Below are 24,748 nucleotides of genomic sequence, written 5' to 3'. Positions count from 1 at the left end.
GTTATGGCTATGGTTAGTATTTTGCAGATCGTTAGGTTGCCTCATCTTTCCCCTTATAAGCCTCCTGTTTTGGAGGATGGGGAGAGGGAAGGTGGTCCAAATTCTTCCCATTTTTGACCTGATAATTTCCATACTTGGCCTCTACCTTAGGTGAAGACTCTTCCAAACATTCAGCTAAAAGAGTGGAAAGAATGAGCTTGTGCTTCAGGGGGGACGGGAATTTGGGAGCAGTGGGTGGTGCTGCCTCCATAGGTTCAGCTGGGGGAATGTGTGGTGGTCCAAGAGCAGAAAGAGGTTTGGATGTCAGGAAAAAAGCACTTAGTTTTATTTAAGAAATGTCACCACGACATCACTTATTTTGGTGAGAAACCTCTATACCTGCCCAGGAAAACAGAGAAATCCTTGCTGCCCACTTAACATGGGGGCAGGTTGCATGAGGCCATGAGAGTGAATGACTTGACGTTGTCCTCTAGGAAAGGAATTAGTGCTACAGATGATAATTTCCTCTCGTACCAGATTTGCTCTAAGTTTATATTTGGACGGAAGGCTTTTATGCATGTATAAATACATTATTGTTGTGCTGAGCCATTCTCTCTGATTGCCAAACACACAGCGCTGCTATGAAACAGCCACGTAAACGGTGCACGTGTGATTTGTTTACGTACACAAGATTAAACTTCCGCTTTCGTGTTTGCATCCACATAGTGCTCGGTTAGAGCATTATAGTTTGATTTTCCGCGCTTAGTGATGTAAGTGGCCCTGCACTGTAAGTATTTCATTACGTGGTAGTCGTGATTTTTAACTTAGCGTCATCTCGTGTTTATTCTAAAGCTGTAGTATATTTTGTTTTAAATAGTCGGATACCATAAAATCTAAGCAGGTGCAATGTGTCAGTCAGCTTTTGTAAACTGGATTGACAGATGATAATTTAAACCTAACGTTATTCTCTGCTGGTCTATTAACATCTCACCTCCTAAGAAAGCAGAGACTTATGTACCTTCATTTTCAGCAATGTGTATTTACGAGTATCATGTTAGTTTGTGCAGAGGTGAAAGATCTGGAACGTGCTTGCTCTTCTGCTTTCTTTTGTTTTTGCCTGGTTTATTCTTTTTTGGTAATTTTCCTCCATAAATGCCACACAGTCAAATTTTCTGTAGACAGATCCCTGTCTTATCTCCTCTACTTCTGTAAGAATCAGGACTCTGTCTTTTCTTTTTGCTGAATGGCAGAATCCTTCAGACAAGGTGGTGGGTTCTGTTCTCTACATAAGATATCCAGTTTTCCATTTCAATGAGTATATGAGTACAGAGGACTGATTTTTGAAGTGAATTTGAAATATAATGTGAACTTTAGCTTTTGGCAAATTGCTAGAGGTTGCATCTTTGTTCATTGCATGCCAAAAAAAAGACTAACCGGTTTGCTTTTTGCAGTTCTTCCTAGGTCATGCTTTGACATTTCTAGAAGCTAGAAAAGGCCTATTAGTTCGAATAGGTGAATAAGCTCATCCAGCACTTAATTCGTGCTACTGTTGCTCTTAACTCTGTAAATTTAAAGGCACCGTACCCAAAAGACAGCAAGTTCAACCTCTCGCCCAGACGATATAACCACATATTTATGAACAAACTAGCTGCTACTTAAAAAGAGCTCACTAGTTAAGATGCAAGAACAATTTAGCTTCAACAAAAACAAGCAGCTCATCCCTCTCGCGGCTCGGTGGGATTTTCCTGGTGTCTCAGCAGGCTTTTTGGAGCTTTAGTTTTGACTTGTTGCCTCTTGATTTCCTCTTTTGCGTTTTGCAGAGTATCAGATCTGTTTACGAGGGCTGCAGGAGGGGTCTAGGGGCAGCTCTTCCGGCTGCGTTACCTTGCAAAATGCTTTAGGCTCCTGCAAGGGAAAATAGGAGAACGAGGAGGAAAGAAGGGATGGTGAGAGATGCTGTGCTGTGGTGGGTGGGAAAGGTGGTGAAGCGGAGGAAGGAGGAGCCGCAGCTCTGCGCTTTTTTTGCCCTTTGCCGGGTACGGAAAGTTGAGACTCGGAATTTTTGCAAGGTTCTCGCTGGAAAGATCAAGTCGGACTTCAGAGAGCGCCGTTTCTCCCCCTAAATTCGGTTACGCTTGCTCTCCAGTGTGCGTCTGCATGGTTAACGGAGGAGCGTCCAGGCTAACTGTCGGCTTTAACTGGGTGTATTCGCACAACTGATCATACAGACAGCTAGATATTTTAATTAAATCATTTGTGTATGCTGTGTTTCATGTAGTGACCCGTGTCCCTGTTCCTTTGTGAAAGTATAGGTTGATAAAGCAGTTCATCACTTGTACAAACAGAAAGTTTTAAAAGTTCACTTACTTTTAAAAGTATTAAATAAAAAACAATTTTAAAACCAAAGAATAAATTATTTGAAATAAAGATTGTTGAATGGGAGCAATTTCCTCAGTTTAAAAAAATGTTTTAAACAGTTTTTTAGATGTGTAGCAAAAACGTTTGGGTATTTCAGGTTTGTATCATGGTCTTGCTAGATAGGTAGCTTCATCCCAAGAGTATAATATTCTATGTATCTACTACCAGCAAAGAAATATGGATCCTAAGTACAGTTTCATTTCGTTACATTTTTGTAATTATGCCTACGTATCAGTGTAATTATAGGTCTGCCTTTGTCAGCTAAACCAACTAAATTAATTTTAGCAGAGCAAAATTTGAATGAGTTACACATCTATAAAATAATACCACCATATCTATTTGCATCTTAACTTCATTTTAAATGTTTTTATCAAGTAATGAATTTATATTAGCTTTTGTGCTGTATTGTCTTGATCATAAATAGTGGTTCTGTATAGTGAACTAGTCTCGTGTACTCGTTCTCTTGCTCTGTAGTTAACATGGAATTATTTGGGCTTTGAATGGTAGGATATTTTACTGTTTGGCCTTGTCTCTTTAACTGATGACAATATCTCGGTATGGTCTTAAGGATACGGTAGGAGAATGACTTAGATTTTGATTGCATGCAGCTTAGCTTTACTCCCTGCCTCCGCCCCCACCAATTTTCTGTTCAAATTCCCTCTTTTCATTTGGCTATATAATTTAATGCCTACCTTTGATCGTCCTTGGCTGCTTGTAAAATACTTAAGCAACATATAAATAGTCATGCTTTCTTGCATCAATGCCTAAATAATTTGTTTTTGTTGTTGTTTTCCAGTTTCCCTGCATGACTGGTACAGCTTTTAATTTTTTAGTGCTATAAAGCAGTTATAGCACTAAACTATAGGCAGTTGGTTCAGGCGTTGTAGGTACAGACGCTATGGTGAAAGGATGAAGAGTGTTGGTCGGTGCAGATAGGCAATGGTCTCAGTGCAGGTATCTGGCCAAATCAGAGCCAAGTCAGATTAATGACTAGCGATGTCAGTAAATTGACTGGATCAATAAAATTCTTCCAGAATGAAATTCTAGGCTTCGATGGGAAAGATGCAGAATTGGAGCTGCGTGGTTGGCTGCTTGATCACCTTGGTGAGAGCCACCGGGGACGTGCTGCGGAGAACCGGTGATGGTATAAGGGAAGGAAAAATGTTAAGGAGATTCGGTGAAGGTCATCTCAACAGTGTCAAAATGGAAATTTTAGGCTGCCAATGGCTGGGTGATCAAGGTGTTGACATGAGAAGATACGATTCTTAACGTGGTCCTGGGGTAGCATACAGGCTCTGAGTCCTAATTCTGCCAGTGAAGAGCCCTTCTGTAATGATGATGATCCAGATGAAATTAAAGCCAGAAGCCTACCACTTCTGCTGTGCTTAATTTTAAACAAGAGAGTGAATTTAAAATGAGAAAGCTTGGTAAAAATTGCTAAGAAGGGCAGCTACAGGAATAAAATCTTTGCATGTGGCATAAAGACTTTCAAAACCACCCTAGTAGAGGCACTGAGCAAACACATCAGCTGCTTAAGTCTTGAAAAAGAACAAAAATAACGTATTTTGCTATGCAGTGTTAGATGGAAGAAAGGTATCCTTCAGAAAGCCAAGGCTGGGTCTCGGGGAGGAAAATAGGCAAGTTAAATGCAAGAAAGATGAGACGTCAACCCAAGAAACCCAAAACAAGCTCAAAGGGCAAAAAACCCTAGCAACAAATACTTCTTTGGCAAGACGAGGAGAAGGTAGTGTGACAGAGTCTGCAGGCTGCATAGATGCTCAAGGCATAAATAGATTTTTGAAAGAAGACGGGGCCTTTCTTTCTTTGTATGTGCCAAATTAATGGCACAAGAAGGAGCCTTTCTTTCCATAGGGGAACGAGTGGGTCTGTCTCAAATGAAAGTAATGATAGAGCAGGTTGTAAAAACACACGGACAAAAAGAGCAGTGGCAAGGCGTTGGGACCAGAAGGGGTTCGCTAGGGGATCTGCGATGAAATAGCTGAATTACTATCTGTGCTGGGTAACATCCTTGCAACTTCCTTAACACCGCGGAACTGGCAGGTGGTTATTATGGCATCGAGTATTTATGGAGCAAATTAATTGAAACTCTTCTAAAGTGCAGAATTGATGCTCACCTGGATAAACAGAATATAGTGGGGAAAAAGGTAACGCGAGTTTCGAAGAGCAGAACTGGGCATCATTTCCCGCGCTGTTGGAATTTCTTTGGCCGAGCCATCGCGCGCATGGATGGGCCACCAAGTTGATGTACGTTTTTCCAAACTGGGGCACCGGTTCGAACGCAGGCAGTGGTTTTTCAAGCCGTGGTTAGGTTGCGGGAAGCTGCGCTGCAAGGTGCTGTGAGTGCTGGAAGTTTATTTCGAGAAGGAACTGGACACACTAATGGAGGATAAATCTATGGTGGCTTTGGGAGGTAACACCTCCCTGCACCACGATGCGCTAGAGACTGCGAAAGGAGTCTGATCATCACGTGCTTGCCCTTTTTTCATATTTTTTTCCTCGGTATCTGGTATTAACTGCTAGAGATGGGTTACAGAGCTAAATGAACCAAATACACTCGTTCTCATGCAAAGGACATCAATTCAAAGTACGAATATTCCCTTAATTTTCCTTTCCAGCTTCTAAATTAGCCATCTCAAGCAGAGGAAAAAAATTCTGCGGTAAAGGATAACAGTGATTCAGAACGTTTTCTAGTTTAGTATGACTTCACAGCTATATGTTATGTTTCAAATATTATTGTAATCAAATCTCAGTGTAAATAAAAAATGGAGATAATTTCATGGCTGAACTGTAGAAAATATGAGGAAGATTAGCTTCATTTTGGAAGTGGTTATGTTACCCTTATTTCTTCTGTGGGAATAACCTTTAGTTTAAATGTCTTTTTCTTCCATGACTGAAGATGAATTAAGCTGTGTTAAATGACTGGAAAGGTTTTGACAGCCTGACTTGTCCAACACGTATTATTCAAAACAGAAAGCAAAACCCCCTGGTTGGGGGTAGTACAGTTGCATGGGCTTTGGAGGACCTGTTGGGATGTCCAAGGAATCCTCCCAAATTCCAAAGATTGTTAACGAATCGATTTTTTTTTTCTTGTCTTACAATCGTCTTGTGTAAATTATTTCATGCAAAAAAAGAGGAAATGTGTTTGCTTCGATATCCATTGAGTTGGTCCTTCTCTCATGGAAGTTCATCTTGCCATCTGAGCACAGTGTTTTGATGGTTGGGGCTTTCTGTTTAGAAAACTGCAAAATGGTTTCTTTCCAGAGAGTGCATTTGCAGGATTACCTGCAATTTGATGGAAGTGACAAAACTCTTCACTTCTTTCTTTAGAATAAATGTCCTTTACAGTATATCCAGGGTTTTTTTTTGACGGTTTGTCTCTTTTTTTTAGTGTCAGTGCAATGTTTGAGTCTCTGGATGACTGAAAAAAAGAAGTGTGGGGTGGTAGGAGATCGAATAGGGATGATGCTGTTCAATACTCATATTTTGTTGTGTTCTCCTCTTATCTGTTTTAAATTTAACATTTAATGAAATAAAACTGTTGGGAAAAGGGAAGGAAGCTTTCCACTTCAGCACTGGCCAGTCCTGTTTCTGCCTCTTGGGAAGTTTCTTTTGTTTTTTAAGCAGAATTTACAGGCTTAAAATTTTGATGATGGGGTTTAATCTTGGAGTGCTAAGTCTTCATTTGCCACATTTTTGGGGTATATTTGTGAAAGGAAAACTGACTGCAAGATAAATGTCTGAAAAATGCTCATTTTCACAGCAAGGTAAGGTAGAAAGCTGAACTAAGCGGCACTGATTTCCTCTCTCTTCTTTCATCCTCTCTCCTTATACACAACCGTGAACCACGCACGAGGAGTTTCTACTAAAAGATGCAATTTTCAAAAGACTTCAGAAGATGCTGCAAAGGAGCACTTGAATGGGAAATGGAGAACGCTACTGCTATGACACAGCTTTGAGGAGTCAAAAACAGGAGTGTAGGTTTGGATGGAAAGATGAAAGTAGCCTTTCTTCTGACTGCCATTCCTGTACGTTAATTAAATAACTTGCTTCTCCTCAAAGCTGTCTCCCCTAGGGGATAAAGATTTTTTTGGCAGCCCACATTGCAAATAAACTTATCGGCAGAGAAAGAGAGTGATTTTTTTTTTTTCTTCCCTCCCTGGGATCTTTAGTAGGAGCAACTCTCTTCCTAAAGGCTTGCCAGAGCCTTGTAGGCAACAGCTGCTCAACACATTCACGCCGGGATTCTCCGACTGGTATAATGTAAAACTAAAGCATTTGGGTTGACCAAGGCACCGGCTCAATTTACTGTCTGTTGTCTCCAGCAGTGACAAGTTTGATAACAAATTTCTATTTTGTTTGCTATAAACGACAGCAAATAGCCTCATTGTAAATAAGCAAAATGGAAATGGAGCTGAAATTCTTTCTGGAAATACAGAATGGATAGGGGTTAGCGTTTTGGGAAGAAATACTTTCTTCCCCAGTATGCAAATTCATTGCAACTATTTTTGAACTAGTCGTTAGTGAACACTTCCTTTGCACAAAAATCTGTATCATCTTTCTCTGTATTTATTTAAAATTGTTCTTACCTCATTCAGGTACTTGTTCTTATAAGCCCCTCAAATCTGAGTTATTCTCTCATTCAGCAATTTTTTAGGCGAGCCTATTCACACAGAAGGAGAACTTGCACAATTGTTTTTTATTGTTTGACAGAGGTTGTAATATTTTGAGTAAGATGAGTTATAATTTGATTCAAATACAGTATTTTCCTAGAAGATACATTCCTTTCTGAAAGAAATCTAATCTTTATCCAATGTTACTGCTGTGGCCTGTTATTTTCTGTGCCTTCCGCAGCAGAAAGGAGGTGTAGAAATGATGCAGAAGTGCTGGTTCGGGGAGTGGGAGAGGCTTAGTGGTTCTCTTGGATCACACGGGAGAAAACCCCTCTGCTCCTCGGTAGCAGTTCGTGCCTCATTTTTCCAAGAACTGTTTTAGAAGCAATAATAAGTAGGACCTTGATACTGGTGAGTTCTTACAGTTTAAAGAAGACATCTTTTTAATAAATTTTTTAATAGTTGTTTATATTAACTCTCCTTCTCCTTTTTCCTCGCTGTTCTTCCGCTACCCTCATTCTGTGCTCTCTTGCTTGCTGTTTCTGTGCTCCGGTCATCTTCCCACCTTCATCTCCTTCACTTTTCTTTCTGGTATTGAGGACCTTATCTCCTAAGCTAACCTTAACCTTCCTGAGAGCTCTGCAGCAAACGTGCTGTTTCCAGACCACACGTTGATCCTGGTGCTCACGTGTTCTGCCCTGCTCAGGATGCTGTGAGAGCTGCTCAAAAAACACTAATGAAAAAGACTTTTTTCGTTAAATCTGTAGTCACCTATGGGCCTTTTGTGCTTACAAATATCATTAAAAAAGCTTTTAGACTCTCAAACAACAAAATAGAAAAACCTGTTACTGTTACACAAGAGCTTCTGTAAAGCAATGCTGGATTATCTAAAGAAGGATATTAACTTAGCCCATACTTTCACCATTTTAATTTTGATGAATTAGTCTTTAATTTTTGCATAAAAGCCCTAATTGCAAATGATGGGTACATTAGTGCCACAGCAAAAACAATCGTGTGGCCCGTAATTTTCTCTTTTTACGGCTCTTACCTTGGCATAACATAGAGTCATTTGGGATCACCGGAGTCATCGAAGGCTACATAGCCAAGAGTGGTTTTGGGTGTAGTCCAGCAACGTTGACACTGACAGTTATTTGTTCCAGGAGCTCTGTGGATCAATAACACTGCAGCACTTAAAACATTTTAGTACTAGGGAAACTTCAGTAAAGTCTCCTCTCTGCAGCATTACGTAGTCATTGGGCCGCTTCCAGCACGTGAATCAGCCTCTGGCACGGCAGCTCTTCATTATTGGCTAAAGATGGGGAATATATGATGTGCAAAGCGCCCGCTTTTACTGTCTTTAAATGTGAGTTTCTGAAGGCTGCTTTTGCAACTGGTGCCCTAGCTTTTCGCATCCTAATTTGGGCAGTTTTTTGTGTTTAAAAAAAAAAAAGTACATTATTAGGATTGCTATCTTTCTGTACATAATTTAAGTGATAATATTATGTTTGCATACACAAATGCAACAGTCAGCTCCTGTTCAGCTAGAGCAATTGTATGAGATTAACATGCAGTAAAAAAACAGAGCAATTCATTAACTTGCATCATTTGTAGCAGCGATAAAGTGTTTTTACACTATTAAAGGTACAAATTTCATTATTTCATCCTCTTCTGGCAGAGGAAAATTTCAAGCGTAGTCGAAATTCAGCAGTCCTTTTGTGCATAAGGAAGGGAGGGGACAAAATTGGGGGAAAAATAGTTGTAGGAGTATGAGCTAAGCTCCTTGGCAGGATTCTTCGAAGGACCTGAGAGCGTAGTAGCGAGTCAGGAGAATTCAGGCACGTGGCCAGTTTGCATTTGTATTTATAGCGAAGCGTGCGAGTCTGTATAATAGAAGTCTGCAGTGATTTGTGCAAATTCAATTCAGAGCACCATAATGTACACTTTTTTTTTTGTGCTCGTAAGGGGTCGATACAAGGAGAGGCTCCCAGATGCCGGGTTATTGCTGGTCAAAGCATGGTTTATGCTATGGAAAAGCAGTGTTTCCTCCAACTTCTACCCCATCCAAATTGTGCTGCTGTATATCTGTACGTGTGCATACCCGCACAATGGCATAGGTATATATGTTGTAGTCAAAACCATGGAATTATTCAGATCTACTGAAATTAGTGCCTGGAAACACGTTCTTCAGGCAGGTCCTAAGATGGTACTAACCTTTGGTTGGTTGGCTTGTGTGAAACATGCTTTTTGGGGCTCAAGCTGAATTTAATAGATGAAGCCTTTTGCTAATCCATGATAATTTCCTTTTATCACTGCCTTTTAACCTAAAGAAAACCTTTTTTAAATTAAATACTCCTCTATAAATTAGATGACAAAGAAATGGTAACATAGAAAATGCAATAGAATTAGGGAGCTCAATAGGCAAAAGCACAACACGGTGCTAACAGCAGAGAGAAAATGATTGCTCTGAAGGCCTGAATACATCCTCTTTTCTTTTGGTGTTTTATTTTTATTTTGTAATGGAGTGTGTTCTCGGCGTTGCTCACCCGCAGCAGCAGAATTGATCCCAATGCTCAATGCACGCGTAGAAAGGGAGAAGCCATCAGTAGCTCCTAATATTTGAAATATTTTGGGGTCTGACGGGATGTGTTGACAGTCTCTTCTAAATAAAAGTTCGCTTATGTATACTATTTAATTCACACATACCTAACATGTTAAGTGACTAGGGTATTTCTCTTCTATCATCAAAGAAAACGGAGCATCTCCCCTCTCCACTGGTTGAGGAGCACAGTGAGAGCTCAGGGGCTCTTGGTACCTTGGATTTTCTTGCCTGGCAAAGATCATGCTAGTGGAAGGAGAAGCCTAAGAGTTAATAATTAGCAGGCAATCCTGACATGAAGATAGAAGAATTTTTCCTTTTAAAAAGGGCAGTTTCTGTCAAAAATAATTTTTCCAGAAGAAAGTTGCATACAGGTGTTTTCTTTAACTAGTTTATAGCAGCAGGCTCATATCTGTTTTGAAGACTAGGCTTCAGCGGTTGGTGCCACTATTGTACTTACAGTGTCCTTGGGGATGTAAAGGAGAATCAGCATGAAAACTGAGAAGGAAATAATTTATTTCTTTGCCCTGCCTGGAAGATAGACCACCTGTTGCCCAAAGTGTCATAAACGAGCCATCTAATTAAACTTTCTGAATGCCTTCCCTGGTAACTGTTTTGCATTATGCTTTTAATTCCAGTCCTAGAATCGCTACCACCGTCCTTACTCAGGGAAAGTTCCTGTCAAAGTCAAGTGAGAATTTTATTTGCGCTAGAAGAAGGACCTTCAGCCTCTACTCCACTGTTCAGGACAAACACAAACTGCTGTGCACGAAAAGTCACTTTTATTAACGGGTCGATATTATCCTTCTACACTTGGCTAAAAAATGGTGAAACAGACTTCTGAATTTATGGTATTTCCATTTGTTATTTATTCCAGTAGAATATTAATGACCAAATATGAATCTGTCAGGATAATCTTCATTTGGAAGGGAGACGGGAGTGCTTAATTCTTCTACGTGAAAATCCTCCTTTCATGTAATCGGGTTACATATGCGTAAGGAGGGGGTTTTGTCTGTTGAAGGTTTAGGAATATCTAAAATGAAAGAATTTATTGCCTTGTGGCTTTTTCCTGATGTGCAGTTACGCTGAGGAGATTATAATGACGAGAGCCTTTCAAAATAAACCGTTGGTTTTGAGTCGTGCTGATTTAGAGTATCTTGTCTAGTCATAACATATGCTCTCAAAACTTAAGTTGTACTTTTTAGGGAATAAAAAAGTCGATGCTGTCAATGGACATGTATGACTAAACTTGCAGTGCAGTAAGCATTGCTCATGCTGATGATGATCTAAAGTTTTCCACTGTCCTCAAAAGAAAAATTGGTGGACGAGCGTGTCGAATTCATGAGCTGATGACTTCTGCCGTCATAGGCCAGTTGTTTGGAGAAGGCAGGAATTAATCAAGTGGATATTGGGAGATGTGCTTGGGTTTGTCAAAGAGGAGTTAAGAAGATCTAGGATAGGTGCATAAGTAAAGCCCCCGCTGAAATGGGAGATTGTTGCATTCAATCAGAATATATTCAGTCTGCCCTGTTAGGTTGGGAGGCAAAGACCATGGGGGCTGAGGTTCCACAGAAGCAAAGATCAATGTTTAGCTATTTATTTATTACTCAGGGACTATTAAGAAAAGAACAAGAAGAATCTTTGATCGGCTGTATCTTAAAACATGTACTTAAACTGAATAATTACGGCATCATCTTGCTTTTGGTTTTAAGCTTTTTCCTGCTGCTTTTGTCATTTGGAGTAAACACCCCAAATGGGCAGGTTCTGGATCTTCTGAAGACCTGATTCATTTCTCGTTCAGTCCTTACAAAAAAAAGCATCATAGTCAATATCCTCCAACCTTTCCTTGCTTTTATAATTCCTTCTTCCTCTTTGGGTTAGTAACTCAGTTTTTAGTGCAAAAACAGCTGTAGACTCTCCCATTGCAGTCTTTAACATCTCTTAAGCTGTGAGAACCATGCAAGTTCTCTAGTTAGTGTTTCTTTTTAATTGAGTATTGCCCGAGTGTTGCATCAGATGATTTATGGTTCTAGTGTTAGCCAGAACTGATTAAGAAAAAAAAAAAAAAGAGCTATTTCTAATTTAGAGATTATAAAAATGACTCTTACTGTGACCATGGTGAAACAATTGAAAAAGCATAGTTGTTAGAACTGCAGCTGCAAAAGTCATAGTAATAAATGGTCTGTGCAGAATTATTATTCTAAACTATTTTCATGCTACAGTAAAACCTTAATATTTACATGTTTTCATTATATCAATACCTGGCGCATGATCATTATTATGAATAACTCTGTTACCAGCGTTGGCCAGTTTGCAAGCTGATAGATTTATGTGCGCGTGTGTTTGTTCTTTAACAACGTTGAGCATCAGGTTACAGCAGCCCGTCCCTATCGCACATTCCCGTTCCTGCCGTGGCTCATGTTACACGGGGCGGTGGAGAAGCTAGAGGTGAATGTGCTTTAGGCATAGCTAATATTCATCTAATGTTTTCTCATGCATGATAATACAGTACCTTCTTTCTCATCAGAGATACCTGCAGGAGATACCTGAGAACCAACATGCCCGCCATGCTTAGTTTTGGATCCCAAATTTAATTTGCAGGACATATATAAATAGAAATCGTGTAAATCAAAGCTATTACGTTGAGAATCACCGAGGCGTGGAACATGCTGACCTATGATACAGTATTTAGAGCGGCTTTTCAAATTAGCCTTTCGCTTTAGTGGGCATGGGGGTTCAACTTTGAAATGTAATATGATAATCTCTGCCTCTACTAATGTGTTCCCTAGTTCTGTTTCTCTGGTCTGACAAGAATATTTGTTAAAAAAACACCTTACTAATACAAGTTTTATAAATTACTATTTTATTTATAAACAAGTGTTGCACAGAACCTGGAGTCTCTCAGAATTGCAACTGCTCAAACATGCAGCAAAATCACATTTCTCTAGCCCTAGTAGTCAATACTGTTTTGTTACAGCTAGAGTTTTATCTTTCCCCTGCTTTGTAATTTAATTCTCTTGAATCTTTTCTGGGTTTGCAAGGATAAAAGTGAAGTGCTTGCTTTTTCCTTAGGCAGCATTAGTTTTAGTCTGTTCATTTGTACTGAATGCCAAATTTCCTTGGTCAGACATACAGAATGCATTCAGTTTGAAGCTGAAATTTTGTGTTCGAAGGAAACAATTACCCAGCATGAAATTTATGTATTCTTTCTAGATATTTACAGTTAAGTGCCTCGAGCCTTAATGGGCTCCACTTACCTACAATCTTAGCCTTTCTGTAGCTGCTGATGGCCTGTGGTTGCCAGGCCCATTTGCTTCCTATAAAAAAAAATAAAAATCTCTTCCATAAAGTGGAAAGGGAAAAAAAGGAAGCGTTCGAGTATCGAGAACCGGGCCTCAATCCTTGCACACTTTCGGACTGTGCAGTTGGTTGAAAGCTTTAGCAAGAGCCATCTCCTCTGTAAAGAATGCAGATAACTTTTTTTTTTTGGTGGGGGGGGAAGGGGTAACCTGATATGAGCCTGACAGTGTCGTTTAGTTAAGTGCTTCCATCTGTTGCCTGCTATTTCCCTTACTCATGACCTCTCTTTCTCTCTCCCCCCCCCCCTTCTCCTCAGCCCCTTTGAGGAAAGCAAAGTTTGTTGAGAGCCCTCGAATCCCCGAGTCGGAGCTCGGCTCCCCAACGCTCTCGGCGGCGCCGAAACTGGACGTCGACGCGTACAGCCCTGGTAAGCACGCGGGTCTGCAAAGAGGGGGAGAGGCGGTTCCCGCTCCGCGCCGTGCTGGGGGTGCAGTGCCTCCTTTTCACGGCTAGTCGGTTGGACCTTCCCCGACCGCGTTTTATTGACTTGGAAGCTCGGAGGAGTAGCTGTTTCTAATTGGTAGCCGTTTATTTTTGTTGCTTACAATTCTGTGCGCGATCCAGAGTAACCTCGTGGCCGCTCTCCCCAAAGAATAACTCGGAAGATGCAGAGAGTTGATTTTAAGGAGATAAAAGCGATCCAATAAGCACCCTCTTTCAAATTGGATTTTAAGTGACGGTCTTCAGAGATGCTGGAAGAAAAACACGGTTCAGAAATATTGTTAAGTCAACTAATACAAAACAATATGGTCTTGTATACCTGCAGCTAAGAATGTATATATTTATATATATATTTTTTTATATATATATATATTTTTTTTTTTTTTTAATAGGCTGCAGTTTATGTATCCTGTAGTAATTGCTCTTAAAAGCACACATCTTGCTAGAGGCCTCTGGAGAGCACGGGTTGAAGCATAAATAGAAGTGGGTCGTGTCTCTCCCCGGCTTAACCCTCTATTTGTCTGACTCCTCGGTCAGGCAGTTGCATAAATACCTCCGAGCTCAGACAGCCCTCATGCAGATGTGTGGATTCCATTAAATCTTTATATAGCTGCATCTCGCCGAGAAGTCGCTATCGTTTCCCAGATTCTTCCGAACTCGGCGAAGTTGCCTGGCAACGTGGGGAAGGCTGGGAAGCTGTGCCGGAGGTGTTACACTTGGAGTGGGCTGCCACCGGGGCTTGCTTGGAGAAGCAGGAAGTGTTGCTTGGAAATTCTGGCCGAATTCTGCCCTTCCCTCCTCTGGCTCTCACCCCTTTCTAAACCAAAGGGACCCCCGATCCGCATTGGCCTTTGATGGAATAAAAGGATGCCAAATGCTTTCAAATAGCCTGTGAACATACAAAATCTTGCTCTTAAAACCGTAGCTATAGTAGAGACGGTCTTATTGATAAATGATTCTCCGAAATCATGGTATCCTTCATTTCCGTGGGCGGTGAGCTTAAAGAATATTCGCAACTGGAGGAATTGAATGTTGTCCAAATTTTGAGTTGGCTTTCTGCAGCGTATTGTGTTTGAAAGAGGGGGATGTCTTAGAAAAAGACGGTGCCTGTGCTTGGAAACGCCTCCTTTGAGGCCGTGGTGGCAGTGAAAAGTACTCGCTCTTTGCCAGTGATGATGAATTACAATTAAAATTTTGCTGTTGCAGCTGTTTCTCCTTTTTACTATATAGCTGCTACTGTGACATTTATGATTGTTAATAATTAAAGTTGTTAAGAGGGTATTCAGAGAATTATAATTGAATGGTAAATATGCCTTAAAAAGAATAAATTCCACGTTCCCGGATCCTGTGCGTGCGTGCTGCAGGCGTGCTCATGCGCATGCTGCCCCTCGGCCCCGGCTGCATTTGCCGCTGTATTGTGAAGGGGCAGAAGTGCTCCCGAAGGTCTCAAAAGCCCCCGGCTGGAAGCGCAGCATTGCCAATGCAATCTCCTCTTTTTGCTTTTTGGTCTCCTCTTGTTGGTAGTGGGGTGATCTGAAAGGAAAAGTGGAGTTTCCTAATGCCCTGAAGTACCATTTTAAGAAAAAAAAAACACCCATGCATTGTCATTAGGAAGCAGAGAGTTGTTACCCTACGTGCTAGTGCACAGTGCTAACTTAGAGCAAAGGCAGGTGTTATGGATTGCAGGTCTGGTTAAGGTCTGCGTGTCAGGGAAGCCGCTGGGGAGCCGCAGTCCCTGTTGTATCCGTGCACGTTTGGGGTCTGGGAACTCGTCTAGCAGGAAAACCTGGGTTTGTCGGAGTCTGGAGAATGCCGATTCCAAGCAGCCAAGGCGGATCTGTGCTAGTTGCGACTAGGCTTGCTGGTTGCATGGCATTAGAGGAGCCTGGTGGGGAGGGATTTTTGCAGGAAATTGTTTTTGGGGGGGGGGTTGGGTTGTTTTTTTGGAAGCTGAAGCTATTCAGAAAGAGAAGAAGGTTTGTGATGCACAGCTTCCTTGTTGCAGTGCCCAGGTCCCTCCCGTCTTCCCCACGCTCGGAGCTGTGGGGAGGCACTTCCACGCGAGCAGCACCCCGTGCCTATTTGATTTACTCTTGCGTGATAGAAATGCCTTATGCTTTATCCATCCAGGTTCCTCATTCCTGCTGTGAAAACAGTGGTAACATGAGGGCTGGAGGTTTCACTGGGCTGGGAGGCTGGGCTCTGGGTGGGAGCTCAGGAGATGAGACCTTGGGAAGGAGGAGGTGGCTGGGGAAGGATCCCGGAGGAAAGAAGGAAGGAAAGGACGAGCACCTGGACAACTGAGGAGGGACAAAGGGTGTAGGATCTGGTCATGGTGTCCGGCTCTGGATGGGAAGCAGGGGAAGAGCAGCTGGTCCTGTTCTGGGCTGCAGCCTACAGGCAGTGCCAGTAACCACAATGCTCTCCAAGGCTTTGAAGCTCCTTTCTTCAATGTTGGACTTATCTTAGCCCTCTTCCAAAACGTGTGTCCCCTGTGAAGGCTGTTAATACAAAGAGCATTAAATCCAGAGTGTGTCTGGCAGCAAAGTTGAATGCATGATGATATGGATTGAAAAAGGAAGGAAAAATAAGACGGAAGATATGCTACAGCCTGGCGATGGAGTGGAGGTGGAGCCGTTTGTAAAGCTCTCCTAATAATGTAATTAACTGTACACTTAAAGGCAGTTTAAAACACTAAATAGCAACGAGGGGGGAACATTATCTACTCTGCATATAGAAATGATTATTTCCATTGGAGATGCCTCAAGGTGAAATTTTGCTCACTGCAAAAATGTTTATTTTAAGGCTTCAGGCAAATTTCCGCACGTTCTGGGAGGTGGTTTCCTGAGCAACCGTTGCTCCCGCTTTGGCCCGTCTTGCTTGTACTGGGAATTATTTCTTTTGACATGTTGCAGGATGAATCAGTCTGCAAGATGATACGTTCTCGATCTTTTGAATTTGAAGGAAAAAGCGTAAGAAAGCGGCTAGTATCTTTTGAAGGAAGCTGGGGTAGGAAGGACGTAGCAAAAATATAAGCTGGTTATAAAAAATAAAAATAAAAAAATTTGGGAGCTATATTCTTCCACGTGCCAAAAAGAGCAATTAAATTCTTCAAGGTGAATTTCATCTATTTTAAGTAAAAGCGGAGAATGGCCCACATTTTCTAGCACTGGCACTGTTTATGGAGCGAAGGGTGTCCTGGTCGCTTTGTCCTGCTTAGTTGTTTGTCACGAGGGCGTTTTTCTTTAAATTGCTTTTCCTTTTGAACATGGCATCTAAAACATGCCCATGTTTTTATTTAAAAATGCTCTATTGGAAGGAAATCTATTGGAAACAGCGCGAGATGGATGGTGCTTTCAGGTAATTGCCTTTTGTGTTAGATCAGTGTGGGCAGTTGCGGTTTGTGTGATTTATTGCCTTGCCATTAGCTTTCAAAGGCGAAGTATGTAATAACATTATCTTTTAATTTGATTAAACTCCTCTTCAGAAATTTTGGGACACAAATCTTACGTGTCTGGTCAGTGGATGTTTGCTCCTTCTCCATTAAGCTGCCAGGCATCTGGTTTGATTCGTAACTGAGTTAAATAACGCAATGGTCCCAGGAGCAGCGCAAGGTAATTTACCCTCACGGCTCTGTTTACCCTGTTGCTCCGTTGCCTCTCGCTTCGCTTCAAGAAGCATCGAGGTTGACGTTTGCTTCTGCTCCTTTCCTTCCGACGTGTAAAATCAGTGATTTTCATTTTACACAAACCACACGCTTTTCTTCTTAAATAAACACAACGAGGCATTTCTCGAGTGTTAGAAAAATCCCTTTAACAAGTAGTGTAATGCACCTGGAACGTATGAAACGGGTTTGCACTCTCATTTTTCATGGTGAAAATAAAGGCAGCGGGCCAAAAACTAACCCCCAAGCGAAACGCGGGCAGCACTGTGTCTTCTCCGTACCGCTGTCCCATTAGACAGTGATGAAGTGGGAGGAAGGCAAGAGAATAATCAAACAAGCCGTGGCCTGACAAAGAGTTTCACTGGTGAATCTTCCGCTTGTCCCATCGTTACCGAAGTCGCTGACCTGCAGGGAATGGGAAATCATTGCGGTCCAGCCCGACTGCAGCGGAGAGTCCTGGCAGTTCGGTCAGTTGGTTGCTATGGAGCTGATTGACTTTTCTCATGCTCCTCTTCGCTGGCCGGTGCTGTTTGCTGCTGTCGTCTTTGGGGGTGGAAACGGCTTTGTAATGAATTCCAGGACTGATAGTCCAAAACTAAAAACAAAACAAAACAAACTATGTAAGAGCTAGTCTGAAATTCTGCTACATTTAAAGGTGGTAGAAATACTTTGCATTTCTAGCATTTCATACGTGTTTCTCTGTTTGGGATTTGCCATTATATATACAGGGTTTGCCATTACATATAGATAATAGGGTTTGCTGCACCTTGAAAGTTGCAGCTTTGAGAAATGTGGGTGGCTTAACAAGTTAGGCTTTATCGAACCTTCAGGTCAAACAGTAGAGGTTCAAGAAGAGAACTGGAAATAAGCTGAATCCCATATACTATTGCCATATGTTTTAACTGTTAAATGAATTCAGATAACATGGTATTCTTGAAGCCTCCTAATGTCTCCTAGCAGTCAGCTTCCTCTTACAGCCTGGGTTTTTGGCTTCATCTATCTACAGCTGGACAGTTCTTCATGTAAACAGATTTTGGATCACTTAAAGGCTTTTTTCTTTCCTTCTTTTTTTAAAATGTTGTAGCTACTGCCAAAGCACATTAACTAGAAGGCCCTTGAAGTGTGTTCTCACAACAGATATTTTAGCTACAGACTTTTCTGCAGCTTTGCACCTTTTGCTGCCATTCTTGATGGATCTTGGAGAGCGTAACAGGTTGTTCTGCCTTGTCAAACAGGAGTGCTTGCTCTCAGTTTGTCTATTGGGAAACAGTAACTTTTTTGTGCTGATATTTTAGCTTATTGAATATTTATAGCTTTCTGTCTTGCCAGTAAGTAAATACATGCACAAGCAAACCAGCCCTGTTGATTTGGAAACTCTCAGTGATGGGCCTATCTGTTTTTCAGGTTTTAGCCATAAGGATCTGTGTAAAGTCTCCTTATTTTCCCATCTAAGCGCATGTGACTGGTCACATCAGACTTTTGCTTGTATGCGTGGAGCATGGAAGATCTTCCACGTGTTGTGTACTTCTCCTTTTCATTGCTGATGAACAGAATCAGAGAAGGCCACAATTCCCATTTAATGAGTGGCTCCCTGCAGAGGACTTTCCTTTGCTAGGATATTCTTCTTTAAAAGAAGGGCAGCCTGCTCCAGCGCTCCCAAATATCACAGCTCTGGCAGTATGGCTACAAAAGCACGATGGCCTTTGAAGCAAGGTGCTTTTGAGTTGTTCCTGTTCCATCAGGAAGCTCATTTGTAGGACTCATCTTCCCTGCCGGTGTGGATCACCTTCGGTTTTGCTCCCAGATTGTATTCCCAGGACCATCCGCCCGGCTTCGCTGTTTTGGGGAGCAAAACAACCTGCTCTCTCTGCAAGCAAAATTCAGGTGTAAGTTCAGAGACTGTTCCACTGGGCGCTGTAGATAAACCATTGCAGGTCTTGCACCCTCTGCCTGACTCAGACCTCCAACGCTGTCCCACCAGTCCTTGCACTCTCAAATACCCTGTTACCACCTCGTGGGCAGGTATCTGTCCTCCATCTTATCCTACTGAAATCTTCAGCCATTCCTCCCGATTCTTGCTTTAGGATCTCATTTTATTGCTGACCTAACTGGTGAATTCTCCTCTCGAACTTTTAGCAGAGTGCTGTTCACTTGTTGCTAAAAACACAGTTGTTTATTAATGTCTTCATAGAGTGTCACAGGAGCAACTAGTCTACGCTCACATAATTTTTATAATTACAAATGAAAATATAAATTCTATCGAAGGCTAAATCACGGTTCCCCTGATTTTCTTCCATGGGCACAATCTGCATAGGGAAAAAGACACTTCAATACTTTCAGTTTTAAGAAGGTATTACAGGTCAAATTAGATTTAGGAAGTCATCTCAGCTTTTGGTAGTCTCCTGGTAATTCTGTTTCCACTCAGCGTCTGTCAAACTGAATTAAATGTGCTTTGACACATGTTCTGTATTAGCTGCAATGGCAGCGTCTGAAGGTCTTGGGGCAATGGCAGCATTGACCTGTCTTTATAACATTTCTATCCTAGTTATCTTCAAGGCTCTTGCTTGGAATTTGGCTGATGTCTTTATACAGCCCTGATCTTTCATCTTAGTTTCTTGAGGTAATGATCTCTTTAGGAGATTTTTAGGCTGTGTTTAGCTTGAAGGGAGCCTTCACCTTACCTTTCTGCTTGTCATAAGTGGAAATATCAGGATACTAAGTGAGGTAAAAAGAAAGGAAATAATGGTAGCTGTGGTTCTTAGTCATGGTTTTGTCTGTTTGTCGCCCGTCTTTTCCTTCTGGCTCAGATACTTCCTCCCAAATACTTTATAGTCTGGAGAAAGTGGACAATAGTTTTTTTGTTTTGTCCTCCCCCCCCATGAAAGTCTTCAGACTATATTATTTTGTTTCATGTTTTTATGAAGCAAAAAGTCAATATTCATTTTACGAGCTCTAGAGGGGTGGATGCATCTGTGGAAAACCGCTCAGTTCTTTTATAAACTTAGTTCCCAGGCCTTAATGCTTACAGGAGTCCAACAGGTGCTTTTTTTTCTTTCCTGCCCCAAAAGTATTTGGACTTCAGTGAAGCTATGGAGAGCTGCTCGTAAGTGAAAATATGCACTGCTCTCAAAGCCGCACCATTACTTCTGCTCTCCTACCAGTTGCCGTGACTTCACACCGTTCTCCAGGACGGCAGAACAAGTATCCTTTATTCCTTTCCAGTGCGAATGTTGTTCCCCTTGGTGTAATTGCTTTTGATCCTCAGTATTCTTCCCTTTCTATCTGTTCTTTTCTCTTGGTCAGCACAGCTGCACTTTCACATGGAAGAAAGGAAAACGATTTGCTCAACCTACAGCACCGCAGCCTGTAGATAGCTTGTCTGCTTTATTCAGCAGAGGTTCTGACATTGGATGTCACTAATTATTTGGCTCCTACTCTTTTGAAAAATAATTATTCTGAAAGCAAACGTGGAAATTTTGGCCTGTTGCCAGTTTGAAAGTACAGTTTTATTTGTAGCCTTGCTGGAAAACATTAGTTATTTCACTGTATCTTCAGATTCCTCCAGTGGGTCTGTAACTTATTGCAGGGTCCAGTTTCAAAATTGTTCTCTTTGGTCTGAAACTCGATCAGCCTTCCTCACAACCTCCTCAACTGTCTTCTGTTTTCTCTCAGTCTGTTCCCTGCTGTCTCTTCTATATGTTCCCGCAGGGAGTCCCTGTCACTCGAGGGAGCGTTTCGCACTGCACTTGCTAGCATCTGGGGCGGTTCTCTAGTACTGCTCTACGTTATTAACTCCCATCACATTTGGTCTGGAGAAGTCTATCGTGTACCTTGTTGTTACTGGGCTCCCTGCTGCCTGCTCTTCTCTTCTTGGCATCTGTTTTGTTTTGCTGACAAGAGGAGATGTGACGATGTGTGAGGTTACCTGCATGGCCCTCACCTGTGTGTTCCTCTGTTTGGGAACTTCAGAGTGGTTGTACTGCCTCCCAAATTATATGGGTAAAATTGCAGATCATGTGCTATTTAAGTTACTTACTGTGAGTGCGATGTGGTTGAACTGATTTTATTTGAGTGGTCTAAGATTTTCATTAACATGATTTGCACTTTAGATGAAGCTAAAGTGTTAAATGGGTCTCACCTTCATGGACAGCAGGGTCTTTCCTCTCTAATCATTGATGAGATGCCAGTTAGCAACGGCCCCAGATGTAGGTTCTGTTGGAAAATAATACCAAAAAGCTGGGAAATTGTCTGTTGCATTGGCGGTCGGTATTAAAATTGCCTAGAATGGTTTTACAGAAGTCTGCATGAGTACTGGAAACAAGAGTTGTTGCATCTTAACCCATTCCTGGATTAAGGTAGAACATTTCAGCTTGTAGTTGTAGCACAAGAAGAGCGTGCCCAGTCCTGTTGCTTGTGATAGTGCGAACATGCTGTGTCTCAATTTTGCAGGATTGTTTTTATATATGAATTAATTTCTCACATAGATTTAAGCAGATCGGTATTTGTTAATGTGATAGAGTCCTCTGGATGACAACTGGCATCTTCCATGTCATCATCCTTTGGTGGGAGCCCAAGTGTAACGGCTTTGCTTGTTAAAGCGTAATGAATACAAAACTATGCAACTGGCCCATTTGAACAGCCTGCAGATACATTTTATAATCATGCTAATCTAAGTAGTTATAAATGTAATTCAGAATCATCCAGTAATGGTTTTATGCTTGATATTCAAGTAAGTGGTAACAGCAGATTATTGTATCCATGCAGTAGTTTTTATATTCAAACGGTACTTTTGAAAATCTTAGTTAGGTATTTAATGGCAGCGAGTTTTAGCGAATGTTATCTGTGGTGTAAACGCTAAGGTAGCGACTTAGTCTGATTTACCTTTAATAAAATTTATTCCGGAAATGTGCTCATATATCCGATGCAGTAAAGGCAAAAGGCCTTTATACTGTCGTTGCCTCATCTTACACTGTTATAAAACCATGGCCTCCCATTTTACAGTGCTGATATAGCTACAGTAAAGTGTCATGCTTTGCCTTGCTAAAGTTATGTCTTGTTATACGCGAGTTGAGTTTGGAGCTGGTATACCTGGCAAAGCTGAGAGGAAAGGGTATTTGTAAAAACGTCTTCTGCATGTTCTTTTTTTCCTCCTCGAAAAGCTCAAGCGTGGAAATTCTGGCTGACGCCGCATGGGGTACGATAGAAAGGCTTGTCCGTGGCCTCTGCCCTTGTGCGTACGACCAGCTGAGGGCTGAAATGAGTGTGCTCTTTGCAGAGGAAAACGTAAATTGGTTTTTATACAATATAATTGGTTTTTATACTATATAATAGCTTTATGCAACAACTAGAACTGGAAGCAGAACTGATTGCCCTGGATTTCTGAAAGTCTCCTGCGCCTTCGGGTGAGCCAGGTGTCGAGCGGGGCCAGCTAACGCGGCGCCGAGGCAGCCTGCCCGCCCGGACCGCCTGGTCCCGTTCTGCAAACGCCTTCCCTCCGGAGGGCTGCACGTTTTGCAAAATTCCCGTTAGAGCTAGAGCCACCCCGAAACTTTGAGGAGGAGAGAATTTTTCCAAGCTTTTGTTAAAGCTGTCCTGCCTCCCAGTTGATTGTGTGTGTGTGATTAGTAGTTTATATTTCATCATAAAAGTAAAACTTCTTGCTGAAGCTGCCTGATCGCTGAGATTAATCGGGTAATGCTTCTCTTCTTCTTCCTAGCTCTTAACAGCAGTCATGCATAACATGCATTTGCAAGGTTTGTATCAGATTTATGATGTGAAAAATGGTAAGAGGGAATGAGAGGGGGTTTGCAAAACAATTGTTGAAATTCAAAAAATGGTGTGGGTGGGTTGAGAGAGACCTGCCTACTATAGCACAGTAAAGAGCCAAAATGCCCTTTAAATGTGTTGCTCGGATTTTAGCAAACAGATTATGTTTGAAGGGAGGGTTTGTTCTTTGTTTTTGATTGGGACTCTTATAAAATACTTTGCATCAAAAAGAGTTGAAGATGTCCTCGGACCTGTCTAGAATAAAAGTTCAATTCAAAGAGCTATAAAATAAATACCACAAAACAACTGTATTAAGAGTCAAGGCCTTTCATCAGTCTGTGTTTGATAATGGTTGATAAATGCTCACAGATGGGAGAATTGACCCGTGTTTATGATCGTGTGATGTTTTGAAAGTAATATGCCAAAACTATAAAGGAAGGAATAATTACATTAGTGGTGGACTTACTGCCTCCATCACTTTGTCCTTGTCAGGAACCTTTTCAGGGAGCTAAATATAATCCTGCTTTTAGAAAATGTTCAGCATACCCAGGCTCACGTTTATGATAATTACAGCCTTTTTTTCATTTATTTATGTTCAGTGAGCAGTGCATTGAGTGTCCTCTCATTTCCCCCATTCCCTTGGCTTTGGTACTCAAATGGGAGCTGAAATCCAAGAAAGATCAGCTCCAAATGGGAATTCGAAGAGTATTTTAGATCTAGAACGTGAAATGCATTCCATCAGATTTTCTGTTTGCATTGAAATTGCATTTACCTCCTATCTCTGGCTCAGAATGGTCAACATTAAAAGCAACTGCCTCCCTGACGATCCAGGCCGTGGTCAGCAAAGGCAGTGGCCGGACGGGTTGTGGAGCAGGTTTCACGCATGGGGCTAAGGAGAATTGCTTTTGTTTGAATTTCTTCTTCGAGCAGGTGCCTGTGGAGCTCGTGCAAGAGCCCGATTTGAGGATTAGGAATTAACAGCGAGAATTGCCGCAGTGAGCAAGGAAGGCAGTTTGTTACGGAGATGGCTGAAGGAAGCACTCTGAGATCAGGAAACGAGGAGAGTAGACTTGACTTGCCACATGTCTATTTTATAACGTCTTGGTGGGACTGTTTTCCGTTGATGGCACAAAAATATTAGGCAACCGAAGAGCAGCAATGCCGACTCGTACATCTAAGCAATGCGCCTGACGTCTCCTTAGTCTCTTATCGGTTAAAATTTTTAAGCGCTCTTCTGGACATAAGACTAATAAAAACCTTTCCGTTAATTCTGAGATTACAGGGATCTGCAGAAATAGAGGAGGGTGTTTTCCAGTCCAGCTCAGATGTATGCAAAGTAATGTAAAGCGGATGTACATAGTAATAGAATAGATTTAGGTCGCAAGAAGAGAGAGGAAGGTCTTTAGACAAAATTATAGTTGTGCAATCAAAGATCAAAATCCTAAGCGGCATCCCTTTATTTCTGGCCTTTTGTAGGTGCTCGCTCTTTGTATACAACTATTGTATTTTTTTTTCTTTGATAATTCAAGAATTTTTGATTTTAAGACAAACCAATTTCATAGGCGAGTTCTGTGATGGGTGTCACTAAATGCACCGTTAATCAAGTCGCTGAGATAGACACCCATTGTAAGAGATTTCAAATGTAATTTAAATTACTTTGGGAGCCTGGTTTTGGAAGTAGAAGTATATTCGGTCAAAAGAAATGAATATTCTCTGGTGTAAAGATGCGTTGTTACTTTTTTGTTGGGGGGGAAAAGGGGAAAAGTTATCATATTTTAAAGTGGTAACATTTGAAAACATTGCATAATTTGAATGCTTTCTTGAAAAGAGTCAGAAATACCCAGGCCGTAGGTAAGACATCATCCGGGAGAGCTGAAATGCTTCTGAAGGGGC

The 24,748-nt window shown here is 41.5% G+C and overlaps 1 protein-coding gene across 1 annotated transcript in view; it reads left to right on the top strand.

Moving 5' to 3' along the window:
- The window catches only part of TANC2 (tetratricopeptide repeat, ankyrin repeat and coiled-coil containing 2), a 248,609-nt gene that overhangs the window by 112,477 nt on the left and 111,384 nt on the right, over nt 1-24,748 (top strand). The window contains exon 6 of the mRNA XM_067311864.1: nt 13,241-13,351. Coding sequence (XP_067167965.1) covers nt 13,241-13,351 — 111 coding nt within the window. The remainder of the gene's footprint in view (nt 1-13,240; nt 13,352-24,748) is intronic.

The sequence above is a fragment of the Apteryx mantelli genome, chromosome 28, assembly GCF_036417845.1.
Source record: "Apteryx mantelli isolate bAptMan1 chromosome 28, bAptMan1.hap1, whole genome shotgun sequence".
Lineage (NCBI taxonomy): Eukaryota > Metazoa > Chordata > Aves > Apterygiformes > Apterygidae > Apteryx > Apteryx mantelli.
Note: the sequence above shows the minus strand (reverse complement) of the source record. Positions and strands in the feature narration are given on the sequence as shown.